At 45.5% G+C, this 16,269-nt stretch overlaps 1 protein-coding gene across 1 annotated transcript in view; it reads left to right on the top strand.

Moving 5' to 3' along the window:
- Positions 1-16,269, top strand: part of LOC139410603 (unc-5 netrin receptor Ca) — a 196,974-nt gene that overhangs the window by 74,809 nt on the left and 105,896 nt on the right. Inside the window, exon 4 of the mRNA XM_071155911.1 lies at positions 7,410-7,513. Within this exon, the coding sequence (XP_071012012.1) occupies positions 7,410-7,513 (104 nt within the window). The remainder of the gene's footprint in view (positions 1-7,409; positions 7,514-16,269) is intronic.

Raw genomic sequence — 16,269 nt, 5'->3', positions numbered from 1 at the left:
CTCCTTCTTGCTTCCAGGAGTAATGGAAGATGAAGGCCAACAGTTTACTCTTCTTTACCAGTTGCAGCTACTATTTCCTCAAATCTCAGTCTTTGTCAGAAGAAATTTCATAGCAAACGGTTAAGCTTGATACCTTTTTCCCTCCCTTTCTCTTCCACTCTCAACACATTGGACTTTCAGAGGGGATACCCGACGGAAGTTTTCCCTGTGGGATATTAGAGTTTTCTGAATACTTAAAGAATTGACCCATTCCCCTATAACTTTTGTAATACTTTGCATAGTCATCACTCATTTAGGTGTCCCGTGCTGTCAATGGGCTAAGGTGAGGGAAATGTGTTGTTGTTCTGCTGCTGCTGGTTGATTGGTTGATTAGACAGAGATGTCAGGAAGAGTCATAGTAAGTGTCCACAGTGTTCTCTCTCTCTCTCTCTCTCTCTCTCTCTCCTTCTATCACATTCCGGCCAGCATCCACGCCATTCCCTTTCCTGAGGTTATTACAGGTGGGCTGTCAGAAAAAGCCCCACTACTCTGTAGCTGAGTGGGGGTTGACAACGTCCCCGAAACATCCTTCAGCCTTCTCCTTCGCTGATAGGACATTTCAAAATGTCAACACTTCTCACTAAGCACTGAAAATGGAAGAAAGCATTCATTGTACAAATACTTTATTAAATACTTGTTTTAACTGCCTGCCTCACATCATATGATTTGAATGTGACCCTTTAAGAACTAGAGTCCTGCATCAGGCAACAAAAAAAAAACGTTGATGGTCCTGGAGTTAAGGGAGAACTTGAGTAAATACAATGGGGGAATTTCACTTGACATGTGGAGTGATGATTATCGAAAAAAAGGCACATTGGCCATTTTGGTTTCTCTCTCCGACACATTGGTGCAGCTGGCTTCCGGGTTGGATGAGCGCTGTGTTAAGAAGCGGTGCGGCTTGGTTGGGTTGTGTATCGGAGGACGCATGACTTTCAACCTTTGTCTCTCCCGAGCCCGTACGGGAGTTGTAGCGATGAGACAAGATATTAGCTACTACAACAATTGGATACCTCAAAATTGGGGAGAAAAAGGGGTCAAAAAAAAAAAAAAAAACCTGTCTAAACTTTAAACATTTGGATAATAAAGCATTTAAAGGCCGACATTGGTTTATTTTAATACTTCTGACATCCAAAATTCTAACTCCACCCATAATCATCGGTCTTTTAACATGCCCAGGAGGCATGGATTATTATAACCTACCTCAGGCCTAAATGTTATGGGAGCAAAGTTTCCATGATGGGCTATTAGCAGGAAAATAGACTTCAATCTTTACAAAAAGAGAGTTTGGACTAAAGTTTTACATTTCTAACTAAAAACAGCCATTTTCCAGCCAAAGAGAGGAGTCACAAAAAACTGAAATAGAGATAAAATTAATCACTAACCTTTGATAATCTTCATCAGATGGCACTCATAGGACTTCATGTTACACAATACATGTAATGTTTTGTTCGATAAAGTTCATATTTATATCCAAAAATCTCAGTTTACATTGGCGCGTTTTGTTCAGTAATGTTTTGCCTCCAAAACATCCAGTGATTTTGCAGAGAGCCACATCAATTTACAGGAATACTCATCATAAACGTTGATGAAAGACACAAGTGTTGTGCATAGAATTAATATATATTAAGATGTACTTCTCCTTAATGCAACCGCTGTGTCAGATTTCAAAAAAAGCCAGATGAAAAGTTTAAAAAGTTATATTACAGTATGTAGAAACATGTCAAATGATCATAAATCTTTTTTATCATAAATCTTCAATAATGTTTCAACCGGACAATTCCTTTGTCTTTAGAAATTAAAAGGAACAGAGCTTGCGCTCACGGCCGCGCGCGTGACTAAACTAAAGGCTTTCAACCAGACCCCTGGTTCAAATAGCTCTTATTCGCTCCCCTTTCACAGTAGAAGTCTGAAGTGGAAGCCTTAGAAAGTGCAATCGGACCAAATTTTCACTCCATATTGGATAGGCAATCACTTGAAAAACTACAAACCTCAGATTTCCCACTTCCTAGTTGGATTTTTCTCAGGTTTTCGCCTGCCATATGAGTTCTGTTAAACTCACAGACATCATTCAACAGTTTTAGAAACTTCAGAGTGTTTTCAATCTACTAATAATATGCATATCTTAGCTTCTGGGCCTGAGTAGCAGGCAGTTTACTCTGGGCACGCTTTTCATCCGAACGTGGAAATAGCACCTCCCAGCCATAAGAATTAATCTACTACTGTACAAGGACATTTTATTGGTCTGCCAGTATTTTCATTTAGAGATTCCTTTGATGTTTCCTCTTATGTGTCCTACCAATTATTATTGGATTATTCACCATGGCAACCAATGAAATTAATTTCTTAGTTAGGTTGGCTTTTGTTGAGATCAGACTGTTTTCATTTGATATTTGTGTGTTTTTGACCAAATGAAAGTCAGAGCAAATACTTATTTCACTTTTATAATATTCCTGTTGCATATAGATGCTGTGTTTTTGGTTGATGGTCAATATTAAAAACAGTCAAAAGCATTTGTGAATTCAATCGCTTTATTGTTTAATTATTTAAGGCTTCTTTCTCTTATCTGTGCTGGAGTTCTTTTAAGAATAAAGTAGTCTAACGAAGGCAACAAATTGTTGCTTACTGTAACACCCAAAGTCATCCAATTGTTATTATAGGATTTGAGACAAGCATGGTGACTGGTCTTGGTAAATCAATAAGATTTTTATTTTCACTGAATCTCCGTTTGGGTATTGGTTAGACTACAATTAGGGTGTGTGAATGTTAGGATTATTTTGCTCTTCGCCATATTTTCCTAACGGAAACCCTGAGGGTTTGTTTTTCATTTTTCTTGGAATAGATGCACCATAATATTAATCTAATTAATTAAGCGAAATTTCGTGAAATCAGTCCCATATACTATGTTCTTACAAAAAAAGGTTTTAAATTCTCTAGTACAGCCACTATTAAAAACAGTCAAATGCTTCTCAAACATGCCCTCTGGTGTTCAAACTAGCACTAACTAGCATTAATGGCAACAATAGCTGACACTTAAATAACGTTCCATAGAATTCTGCGGCAGCCCGCAAGCTGTGCTGCGGTACGACGCTAAAGGAAGAACCACTGTATTTGTCTGTGTCCATCTATCCTGTCTCTATCCTGTCTCTATCTTGTCTCTATCCTGTCTCTATCTGTCTGTCTCTATCTGGCTGTCTCCATATGTCTCCATATGTCTGTGTCTGTCTGTCTGTCTCTGTCTCTGTCTGTCTGTCTCTGTCTCTGTCTCTGTCTCTGTCTCTGTCTATATCTATCTGTCTGTCTGTCTGTCTGTCTGTCTGTCTGTCTGTCTGTCTGTCTGTCTGTCTGTCTGTCTGTCTGTCTGTCTGTCTGTCTGTCTTTGTCAAGGTCAACTCACATCTTGTGCTGTTTGACTAAATCCCTACATATACTCACCATGATAGTAACGATGTGTACTAGGTCTGATCTCCATAACATGCCTGTTATACTCATTAAATATCTGTAATATACTGGAAACGGAATCCCTGTTGTGGTCCCTGAAACGGATAGTAGGGCAGTGATTTAGACAGGCCCAGTTGGCCTATCTAAATTGGGGTTTCTGTACATAATTTGGGCTTGTGGAAAATTATTTAGGCTTGTGATAAAAATGGTCCAGTATGGGGGCCTTGATGGAAAAAAATAGGGTTGTTGTGTTAGAAATGCCCGGGACGATTTCTGGTCCCAGACTGTCCCCGTTTGACCCAGAGTGGTCTGCTAGCCAGCAGCAGGACCCTGCGGAGAGACTGTGGATTACAGAAGTAGAACCAACTCTGGCCCCATTAAGTGGGCAGAGGTAATGGTGAGCGAAAGGTTTGTTGGTGATACACAAACGACAGCCCACACACTTCCTGGCACTGCCCTGGTCTCTTCTCTCACTCTCACTCTCTAATCTCTCTCTTTAATCTCTCTCACCCCCCCCCCCCCCCCTCTCCCCCCACGCCTACCCTGATCTCTCTTTCTCTCTCTCTCTCACCCACCCCCTCTCCCTCTCTCCCTGGTCTCTCTCCCTCCCATCTTTCCCTCTCTCCCACTCTCGTTGACTCTGGGGGATACATGTGTTTCTGTTTAAAGCCACATCAAAATCACTGATTACCTCCATCAATACGTCACCTGCTAAGCTAATGAAGCAGCCTTTCTCAAATTACAGACCTGCTTTATGGCTTTTCTGCATCTGTTCAGCCCTCACTTCAGAGCCAGATATATAGCACTACACTCTTAGAAAAAAAGGTGCTATCTAGAACCTAAAAGGGTTCTTCGACTGTCCCCATAGTAGAACCCTTTGAAGAACCCTTTTGGTTCCAGGGAGAACCCTTTTTCGTTCCAGGGAGAACCCTTTTCACAGAGGGTTCTACACGGAACCCAAAAGGGTCCTACCTGGAACCAAAAAGGGTTCTCCTATGGGGACAGCCGAAGAACCCTTTTGGAACCCTTTTTTTCTGATTGTAGCTAGCCTAACTGGAGGTTTGTTTGTGGTCGGGTCAAGAAAGAAAACAGTCTATTCTCCAGTCTCTTCCTGATGTTGTTTTAAACTTATAAGGTTAGGAGGCCCAGTGAGTGAATCAAAAAGGAGATGCCCATCCTTCTTTCATGTATGGCTTAAAGCAGGATTTGTGTGCTTGTGTTTCCCCCCTTTCCCACACTAAACGAGAGCAGGACATTCCCTCATAGCATGTAATTCACTTATATATCGTGAATATATCATTGGCGGCCATTATTCTCGTTTATTTTGCTTGGCCTCTTCAAGGCCTTAACTGTCTAGCAGCACTGCTCCCCTTTGCCTTTCTTACAAAGAGAAAGATTACCTCAGTAATAAGAGAAACATGCATTGTAAACCCACACATTTGACTGAACACTTTGTTTTGAATGACTTTAAAGAAAACTAAAATGGTTCCCTAAAACGGGCCAGTTCACTTGAGCACGTCAACTACCGAGTGCTCAGCTCTCTGATTTAGTCTGTTTTTTTCTTCTGTTTAGCACCGAATTAATATTGTCTCAGTACTTGGTTGTCTCCTCCACACTCCAGCCTCCTTCCTCCTGGTACAGTAGCTCTGGTCAACTCTCTGTGTCGCTACCCATGGTGCAGCTCCAGAGGGGAGTGAGGGAGCTGTGTGGAAACGGACTGGAATGTAGTGTCTTAGTGAGGCACTGGGGGCCATGGAAGAGCCAGCTGGAGAATCACTCACAGAGCCTGCTGAGGACAGCCTGACCGGCTGATCCCTAAGTCACAGACTTCTGTGCTCCTCTATGTCTTTGTCTGCTTGTCTGTCTGCAGACATTACTTTTACGCTTGTTCAGTCAAACGATGCCTGTTTCTTACAGAGCTGGATCCATACTTTCTCAAGGATCCACCAATGACACAGTCGGGGCGGCAGGGTAGCCTAGTGGTTAGAGCGTTGGACTAGTAACCGGAAGGGTTGCAAGTTCAAACCCCAGAGCTGACAAGGTACAAATCTGTCGTTCTGCCCCTGAACAGGCAGTTAACCCACTGCTCCTAGGCCGTCATTGAAAACAAGAATTTGTTCTTCACCGACTTGCCTAGTAAAATGAAAAATAAAATTGTTTTGCTGGATCCATACTTTGCTCGCTGTTATCGATTTGTCTTCAACCCCAGCGATGCTCTACGAAGCAGTACAGATATCAGTCTTTTCTGTGCTGTCCATCTCATCCATAATGGATGAATAATGAAATCATGAACAGTAACTTCCATGGATTTAAATAGGCATAAACTAGTCAGCACCAGCTGCCCCGCGGCAAGCTGTACTGTACAGTACGTCAACTACTAAAGAGCTTGGTTTAAACACAAGAATAATGCAACAAATCAGGCACTCACTTTTCCCTTTAGCCAATCAAAAGCACTATAAAGAGAACTGTCTTCAAACCTCAAGGCAGTCTTTTGAAATCCATATAATAACTGTAATAACGCCTGTATGAATTGTCCCAGCGCTGCCATTCCCTGTGGTGTCATTCTCATGCAGTCAAGCCCTCCACTCCACATGCTCCTAACACACATACTGTACAGAACAGCTAGGGAAGTAGGTGTGAGAATAGAGGTCCCAGTGGACAGGCATTAGAATCCAGTGGCTTCCTCTCCGCTACGAACCATCTCAGATCCCTGACAACTCCTGTGACTTGAGCTTTGCTCGGGGACTGTCCACTTGCCCTTGTAAATGCTGCATTTGCCCTCTCTTTTCCTCCCTCGTTCACGCATCTCTCTTTCTCTCTCTCTCTCTCTCTCTCTCTGTCTCTCTCTCTGTCTCTGTCTCTGTCTCTTTCTCGCTCTCTCTCTGTCTCTCTCTGTCTCTCTCTCTCTCTCTCTCTCTCTCTCTCTCTCTCTATCTCTCTCTCTGTCTCTCTCTCTGTCTCTCTCTCTGTCTCTCTCTGTCTCTCTGTCTCTCTCTGTCTCTCTGTCTCTCTCTCTGTCTCTGTCTTTCTCTCTCTCTCTCTCTCTCTCTGTCTCTCTCTCTCTCTCTGTATGCATCACTGTGATTGCTGTCACGTGACCCCGGCCATTGGGCTGAATTCACAAAGAGGGGATAGAAAACCACAAGGACCAGAAACCTAAAGCAGGGCTTAAATACACAATGAAAAGATGGTGTCTCCAAAATGGCTGCACTGTTGCCCACACCCCTCTTGGTTTCCATGCCTATTTACCGTTTCCATGGTTTACTCTCTTTGCAACGCCTACATGCGTCATTGTGTGCTTGTGAGATGAGTCACCTGACTGTGGTGGACTACTGATCATGCTGAACTCCGGGCTGGACGAAGTGTTCTCCATGAAATCGAGAAAACGTCTGTGTTCTTTTTTCATCCTCGGTGGAGGCATTCTATAGTCTCTCAATATACCAAGGGGCCTTGAGATGCCGCAGATTAGATATTGGTGTTCAGGTAGTCTCGGCTATAGGATTTTTCAGCTGTATCTACATTCCCTGTCTGTGAATAGAGATATGTGCATGCTGAATTTAAATTCGGTGTCGAGATCCCTGCATTGGTTTACTGCTACAGCAGTTTTAGCTTCTTGTCGGGAGGAGTTCAGTTTCGTTGACATTTCAGTAAATTGCAAAATGGATAATCCTAATAATCAAATGAGGGATTCAGTGGGAGTAACACGAGAGTTCTGAAGCTGAGGCCAATAGGAAGGCATGAACAATACTACTGAACACTTACAATGGAGGGCGATTCATATTATGTACTTCTGAGATAAATGTGTATTTTGCTATTTCACCTTTTTTCCCCATCAGCCTTCTTTTTCATGGTCCTTCGAGCCAGATAGATTGGACCTGGGATTTGATCATGATTTGCTTAATTCATGTTTTGTCTTTATTTCTCCCCTCCAGATCTCAGGAAAACGTTTGACCAGGAGCCACTGGGGAAGGAGGTGTCACTGGAACAGGAAGTGCTTCTCCAGTGCCGCCCACCTGAGGGCATACCTGCTGCAGAGGTATTTATCAACTTCCTGTTTCCATCCTATTGGGACTCCACTGGAACGTTACCTAACGTTGTAGTAACGTTCACTGTTTGGTGGGTTGGTCTCCTCTGCTGGTAGACATCAGTACTAAAGTGACAGAGATACGTTTTCATACAGATACACTTGGACTGGATTTCACGCTACGTTATGTTCTACAGTATCTGGTCATCTCATCAAAGTTGTAATAATATTTTATCTCACATAAATACGAGAACGCTGCATTTTCTTACACTTTGGTGTTAGATAAGTGGGCTTTGAACTGGGTTACACTTGTGAGAGATTGAGAGCCTCCTCCTGCTGTGCTGATGGATGTGTGGAGCTCTGCGACCAGGGCAGAAAAAGCCAGAGAGCCAGAGAGACAGAGAGAAAAGTTATCTCTGCCCCTGCTCTTTCTCTCCCTCTTCCTCCTTCACTCTGCACGGTTTATGACACAACAGTAACATTTTACAATCCACTCTCAGCACGCAATGCTCTCAGGCCTTATCCTGTTCACTTCGATACGGCCATAAGAGTTTTAGGAATTCTCCCGCAGGAAAAATCAAGCCAATAAATTGGTCGATTGGTTCGTTCAATTGAACAGAGAGGCTTTAGGTGGTCTGGTCTCTGCACCAGTTTCATATTTTTCCCCCTCCGTTTTTACCTCATGCATTTTTCATTCATTTTATCTGTCATAATGGGATCACCCTGCAAAACAGGATTGATGTCTCTGCTCTTGAGGCTAATAAGATTTATTGATCCTCTGTATTTAAGTCAAAATGCTATTGTCTCTCTTATTGGCTAGGCGGTGTGTTTGACCTGTGACCTCTGAACTCTGCCCTCTCCTTCTACTCAAAATTGATGGACAGGCCTGATGTTAAGTGTAATAACTTTTTTTAGGAGGTGCTAATATTAGTCGTGGTGGGTCAAGCCCGTGGACTCTTGTGAAAGTGTCGGGCTGCACTCCGAAACTTGAACCCTCGCAAATATGCCCATCAGCATTTCGCGACATACAACCTTGCCACTTAAGTCATTTAGCAGACACTCTGATCCAGAGCTACTTACAGGACGTAATGAGTGCATACATTCGCTCATACAGGTCCCCAGCGGGAATCAAACCCACAACCCTAGCATTGCAAGCACCATGCCCTACCAACTGAGCCACATGGGACCGGTGATTTAATAGACACGTGATCAGAGATCCGGGACTGCCGCTCAGCCTAGGACTTGATGCTAAATGCAGTACGAGACTTTGGCTGATGTCTGACTTAGCTCAGACTGACTTTGATGTTTGAAGGTGTCCTAAAATGGACACCGTACTAGTGTGAGCTGTTAGGGGGTCAAGTTCAAAACCATTGAAGAAAAAGATGTGTGGGCCATAACAGTAGAACTCAATATCTTGTGAGTTTGACTGGTATTGCTCTGAATCGTTCTGTCAATATATCACTTTTGAATGGCAATTGGGAAAGAATTTCAGGGTAGTTTGAAAAGTACAGACTCTTTTTGGACTTTGTTGCTGATGAAAGGCATGGTTCAACAGAGATTTGTGGGAGGTTAATATACAGACACACCGGCAAGGGTGCTGGGACTAGACTGCTAGACTTTAGACATTGCAGCACTGTTGATTGTGTCTCAAAACTTCTAATTGGTGGAAAGACTGGTGCTGACCCGGAAAGACCAATTCAAGTCAATAGTTCACATTGGTGGACTGGGCTGTGTCTGGGCTGGACTGGGCTGTGTCTGGGCTGGACTGGGATGTGTCTGGGCTGGGCTGGACTGTGTTTGGGCTGACTGGACTGTGTTTGGGCTGACTGGGTTGTGTCTGGGCTGGACTTGGCTGTGTCTGGGCTGGGCTGTGTCAGAGGTGGGCTGGGCTGGACTGTGTTTGGGCTGGACTGGGCTGTGTCTGGGCTGGACTGTGTCAGAGGTGGGCTGGGCTGTGTCTGGGCTGGGCTGTGTCTGGGCTGTGCTGTGTCTGGGCTGGACTGGGCTGTGCTGGGCTGTGTCTGGGCTGGGCTGTGTTTGGGCTGCGCTGGACTGTGTCTGGGCTGTGCTGGGCTGTGCTGTGTCTGGGCTGTGCTGTGTCTGGGCTGTGCCTGGGCTGGGCTGGGCTGTGTCTGGGCTGTGCTGTGAGTGAAAGACACAGCTGCAGTGGAATAAAGACATCAGACAGTGATGACAGGACAGCTCTCTTCTCCGTGCCTGAAATGCTCAGAAACCCTGTAGGACAGACCAGACCAGACTGCTGTACTGCAGCCTCACATCTTAGAGATATAGCACACTGGGTACACAGTGCAGCGACACATAAGCAACCTCGTTAAATGACAATCCAAGCTTGAATGCGCACACACACGTACACACACACACACACACACACACACACACACACACACACACACACACACACACACACACACACACACACACACTAAGAACAGTCATCTGCCTTCTCCAAGAAAGATTCTTGATGCCAGCCACTCTGAAGCAGATGACATTAGTCTGGTCATGTCAGAATGCATCAGTGATGTGGTATCTTCATACCCCCCGGGGATCCCTCTGTACGCCTTGTGTCTGGCCGCGGGTCATGAAAAGACGGGTCATGTTGTTGGCTAATGTATCAGAGGATCAAGGCTCACTGATACCCTGCAGGCTCTTTCGATGAAGAGCCCTGACTGGACTGGACTCACTGGACAGCGCCACCGAAGTGGCAATTTAAATCCAGTCAAACTAGAGTGTAGAGTGCGGCTGATGTCCTGTACTAGCTGAGTAGTGAGTGCCTTGGTGAGTGAGTTGTGTCCATGTCATAGTTTACTGTAACTAGGTCAAATGATTGTTAGGGCAAGCTGGGATGGGACGTATGTACTGTCACTGAGTTCATCTGGTTCTAGTGACATAGAGTATCAGGTAAGCACTCACATACTCTCTCCAGGCTGTTGGCCGGGTGTAGACGTGAGGTCTTGCGGGGAGGTAGAAAATGTAGACCGGCTGGTGCCACGCCAGTGCCCAGTGTAATAGTAGTGTTGCCTTCCATGCGAAGCAGCATTGCAGCAGTTTGTGGTGTGAGGTAGCACTAAAAGCCCCAACCCCCCCCCCCCCCCCCCCCCCCCCCCCTCCCCCCCTCACCTCTCTCTCCACCTAGCAGGGCCTTGTTGGCAGGCCCAGGTTCCAGGCGATGCCCTCCCTGCGGGGTCTGGCAGCAGGGGCCCCGGCCCTCCTCCAGTCAGTCTCCCTGATTAGTGGTTAGCATTGGCTCCGTGACAACACAAGCCTCTCACAGTCTGGAATGCACAGCGATAATGGCTCTGTCAGCAAACTTAACGCCAGAGCAGCCGAGCCGGTGGCAAGTTTACAATGCCCCCACATTACACCACTAGCGCTCTCCTTTCTCAATCTAATTACGCAAAACAAAAATCATTTACATTGCATATAAGAGTACAATTGGTAGCACATTGCTAAAAAAAGCAGTGGCTAAGTTTTGTTCCTGGTAGAAAGTGTTTTTTTTCTACGCGGTCCTTGGCTACAGGCCAAGGTTAAGTGTTTTTAGTTGTGTGCACAACGGATGCATCCTAAACAGTACCTTATTTCTCTATGTAGTACACTACTTTTGACTAGTGCCAAACTCGTTCATATAATGCACAGGGCCCAATATAATCCTCTGGAGATGCTGTAGTAAGCTGTGTGCTTTGGCTCGTTGGAGTGATTGTCAATATTTTATCTGAAATCAAATCAAAGCTTTGTCAAAAAAAAAAAACAACAGTTACTAACATTATTATCTGAGATTATCAAGCAATCTCTTTTATTCCGACCTCCTATGCAACAGTAATTCACAAATGGTTCCACTAGACGGCAGCTCTGTTCAGGCAGTGCAACATTTTGATGTTAAATGTATTGCGATATCAGAGGTTGTTTTTGCAAAAGCATTTGGCATAATATGCTTGCAATTAGAATGATACTGTAAACCTAACTAGGCAATATTATTTCCAGTATTATCCTAATTCTAGGCGGATGTCGAAACCTTAAGCCTAACCTACCTGACACTATCGCGTATGGTGCCACGTTATAATACCTTCCCTGGTGTAGGGGGAATGAGGCTCCTAGATGCTGATCTTGGGTCAGTTTGGCATTCCCCCCACTATTGATTAAGGTTAAGACCGGGGGCAGGGGAAAGCTGTTCCTAGATCTGTGCCTAGGGGAAACTTCACCTCAGAGCACATTCAGTAACTGGTCATTCTGAATTAAAATGTGTTCTGAACTGAAAAGCTCCTCTGTTCCATTCTAGTGGACTATCTCTCCCTGTTCCGTTCAGTGATTCTGTCTAGACTGGTAGATTCTAATCGTGCTCGCTGGACACTAACATGGCGCTTGCCAGTTTATGGCACTTATCTGATTCTAGAGATAGAGAGACAGCATTGCACACTACAACAAAGAAACAAGCCCCAGACGTTTATTTTGGCCCGCACACATAGTAAAAAGGTTGTGCTTGTTTCTCTAGCCCTGGAAATGACTTAAAACAAAGATCTTCTTGAAATGTCTCGTGGTTGAATAGTTTAAGGAAACTATCAATCAAAGAATTCAACTGGAAGCTTTTTATTCCATGGTTACGTTTGACCAAAGCTCACTAATCGTCAGTGTCTGATATGTGCATAACCCCTGGAGAGGAAGGGCAGGGTATAGGCAGAGCATTATATGGTGTTTTAATTGTGTTTGGTTTGAGAACTAAGATGTAGCGTTGTGTTTTCCTTTGTGGTGCAGAGGGTACATTCGTGAGAGGCTCCTTGAGCTAGAAGGGAGCAGGGATGGATGATGATAGAGTTTGGTTGGGCATCCCCCCCATTGAGAACCTCCCCATTCATTACCTCTGGAAGAGCTGTGAAAGACTGCGATTCAAATGTACTAGCTACAAAATGTCTCCTGACGTTTTTTATTTTCATGTTTCCTCTCTCTCACTGCCCCTCAAATCTTTGGACATTGTTCTTAGATAAAGATGGGGTGAGGGGTGACATAGTATTATGGACTATAGAGGAGCCGGTTGCCACGGAAGCAGACTAAGGCAGTTACTCAGGGTTTCCGGGATCCTGCCAGGTTGTCATGGACGACGGGCAAAGGGGATGCCTAGTCAGTTGCACAACTGAATGCATTCAACTGCAGTTAACCCAACCCCTCTGAATCAAGAGAGGTGTGGGGGGCTGCCTTAATCGACATCCACGGTGCCCGGGGAGCAGTTGTTTTTGGAGGTTAACTGTCTTTAACCGACCTTTCGGTTACTGGCCCAACGCTCCGCTACCTGCCGCCCCATGGGACCACTATTGCAAAGACAAAGGCCTGCATTAAATAACGCTATGCATTATAGAACAAACGATGTGCGTTTGTCCGAGAAACTATTTTCAAAAGCTTAAAAAAACGCCTACATTTAAAATATATATAAAATATATATATGTCATATTGCTAAGCAACTACAATACATATGGTTGTCATCAGAGAGTGAAAATACCATGGATTGTCACATGATATGCTCCATCAAAACCAAGTGGCTCGTCTTGTTCCCTGTTCAGTATGTGTGTGTTAATCCATACACACAGTGAAAGCCTGAACTAAAACAGAGAAGAGAATATCGCTATGGTTCATCCTGCTCATTTCAGTCAGCACGCTCCGGGAGGAAGTTTCCCCGAGGTACAGAGCTAGGATCAGATTCCCCTCCCCAAATCTTAACCTTAACCATTAGTGGGGATAATGCAAAACTGACCCAAGATCATTGTCAGTCAGCACTGCAGTGGGAGGTACCCCTCTAAGTTCATTGTCTGGTAGTTAGTTCATTACACTGGCCAGGCCAGAGCTTGAGGAACCCAGCAGATGTTTATATACTCAAGAGAAGATGCTCCAGACCCCGCAAGCACAGAGGAAGCCATGGTGTTCATACCATCTGGCTGTCTATCTATCTGTTAGTCTGCTTTCCTAGCCTCTTACCCCCAAGTACAGACAGTCTGCGTCGACTCAACCATCTGGCTGTCTATCTATCTGTTAGTCTGCTTTCCTAGCCTCTTACCCCCAAGTACAGACAGTCTGCGTCAACTCAACCATCTGGCTGTCTATCTATCTGTTAGTCTGCTTTCCTAGCCTCTTACCCCCAAGTACAGACAGTCTGCGTCAACTCAACCATCTGGCTGTTAGTCTGCTTTCCTAGCCTCTTATCCCCAAGTACAGACAGTCTGTGTCAACTCAACCATCTGGCTGTCTATCTATCTGTTAGTCTGCTTTCCTAGCCTCTTATCCCCAAGTACAGACAGTCTGCGTCAACTCAACCATCTGGCTCTTAGTCTGCTTTCCTAGCCCCTTACCCCCAAGTACAGACAGTCTGCGTCAACTCAACCATCTGGCTGTTAGTCTGCTTTCCTAGCCCCTTACCCCCAAGTACAGACAGTCTGCGTCAACTCAACCATCTGGCTGTCTATCTATCTGTTAGTCTGCTTTCCTAGCCTCTTACCCCCAAGTACAGACAGTCTGCGTCGACTCAACCATCTGGCTGTGGGATTTCCATCCGCACTGACATGTTTAAGTCTCAGAAAGGTTGAATAAAGTTGTTTCTCACACATAAATAAAGACCAGGCTTGGTCTGGCTGTCTGCAGAAGCCATCAGCACAGGATGTGTGTGATCTATCTTTATGTGTTGAAGGGGACTGGTGTGGTGTCTGTCCTGCGCTGATGGCTTCTGCAGACAGATAGATAGACAGAGAGACAGGCAGACAGGCAGATAAATGGACAGATGGACAGATAGATAGGCAGACAGACAGGCAGAAAACACCCTTCAACACATAAAGACCTTCGGAGATGGATCGCACACACACAAAAACATTCTCTCTGAATCCAACACGTATACGGCAACACTTCCTGAGCACTTGCAACGCAAAGGGTCATTGGTTCGATTGCCGCTGGGGTCACATATAAAATACAGTAAGCTCCAAAAGTATTGGGACAGTGATACATTGTTTGTTGTTTTGGCTCTGTACTCCAGCACTTTGGATTGGAAATGATACAATGACTACGAGGTTAAAGTGCCGACTGTCAGGTTTCATTTGAGTCGCTTTAGATGACAGGGTCCTGCTAAATAGCATACATTATTAGTATGACTTCCTAACCTGCCAAACAGGCAATATGAGTGTTTTATTGTGCTGACCAAGCCATGGAAAACAGATTTGTTGTGTAGTTTTTGAACAGTTTAGTTTTCGAGAGTCAATTAAATAGGATTACCGTCAGCCCAATTAGTTCAAAGCTTAACACGCTTTAATGCTAATCCGGTTTCAACAGCTCCCTCTCTCGTAGCAAGTCAGCTGCAATATAGACACCTATTTTAATATAATTTCAAAGAGTAATTTCCACCTAATATGTTACGCAAAATGTTGTTTTATCTGCAGTACTTCAAATATAATGGTGTGGTTATTAGCTGCATGCTGTCGTCAGCCTCAGTCGAATGCCTTCCCCCAGACCGAAAGGCTGAAGTGGAAGCACACAGCGGCCATTTCGTCCTGTTAGGTCCCTCGGTGAACACAGAAATGATCTCTCTCTCTTTCTTTCTCTCTCTCTCTCTCTCTCTCTCTCTCTCTCTCTCTCTCTCTCTCTCTCTCTCTCTCTCTCTCTCTCCCTCCCTCCGTCTTTGTTGCCCTCTCTCACTCTTTCCTCTCTCTCTCTCTCTCCCTCCCTCCCTCCCTCCCTCCCTCCCTTTGTCTTTGTTGCCCTCTCTCTCTCTCTCACACTCTTTCTTCTCTCTCTCTCTCTCTCTCCTCTCTCTCTCTCTCTCTCTCTCTCTCTCTCTCTCTCTCTCTCTCTCTCTCTCTCTCTCTCTCTCTCTCTCTCCCTCCCTCCCTCCCTCCCTCCCTCCCTCCCTCCCTCCCTCCCTCCCTCCCTCCCTCCCTCCCTCCCTCCCTCCCTCCCTCTGTCTTTGCTGCCCTCTCTCACTCTTTCCTCTCTCTCTCTCTCTCTCTCTCTCTCTCTCTCTCTCTCTCTCTCCCTCCCTCCCTCCCTCCCTCCCTCCCTCCCTCCCTCCCTCCCTCCCTCTGTCTTTGCTGCCCTCTCTCCCTCTCTCCCTCTCTCTCTCTCTCTCTCTCTCTCTCTCTCTCTCCATCCCTCCCCCCCTCCCTCCCTCCCTCCCTCCCTCCCTCTCTCTCTCCCTCTCCCTCTCCCTCTCCCTCCCTCCCTCTGTCTTTGCTGCCCTCTCTCACTCTTTCTTCTCTCTCTCTCTCTCTCTCTCTCTCTCTCTCTCTCTCTCTCTCTCTCTCTCTCTCTCTCTCTCTCTCCCCCTCCCTCCCTCCCTCTCTCCCTCTCCCTCTCCCTCCCTCCCTCTGTCTTTGCTGCCCTCTCTCACTCTCTTTCTCTCTCTCTCTCTCTCTCTCTCTCTCTCTCTCTCTCTCTCTCTCTCTCTCTCCCTCCTTCCCTCCCTCTCTCCGTCTCTCTCCCTCCCTCCCTCCCTCCCTCCCTCCCTCCCTCCCTCAGCCTCTGTAGCCAGTCAGGCTGTTGCAGCAGCATGGTGCAGGACTGGAGAAGAATAGTGTTGGATGTTAAAGTACTTAAGAGTATGTGAGTTTAGCAGTAAGCCAGTGTTCAATATGGAGAACCTCGCCATAAAAAAAAACCCAAACATACGCCTCATTCCCGCAGCGACCCCAAACCAGAGGGCTGGCCCTGAATGTCTCCACCTGTCAATCATCTCAACATTTGAGTGTGTTTGGATGTTCTCCCTCTCTTCCTCACTCCCTGCCTCT

Source organism: Oncorhynchus clarkii, chromosome 6 (assembly GCF_045791955.1).
Source record: "Oncorhynchus clarkii lewisi isolate Uvic-CL-2024 chromosome 6, UVic_Ocla_1.0, whole genome shotgun sequence".
Taxonomy (NCBI): domain Eukaryota; kingdom Metazoa; phylum Chordata; class Actinopteri; order Salmoniformes; family Salmonidae; genus Oncorhynchus; species Oncorhynchus clarkii.
The sequence above is the reverse complement of the archived record's forward strand: the minus strand, read 5'-3'. Positions and strand labels throughout refer to the sequence as shown.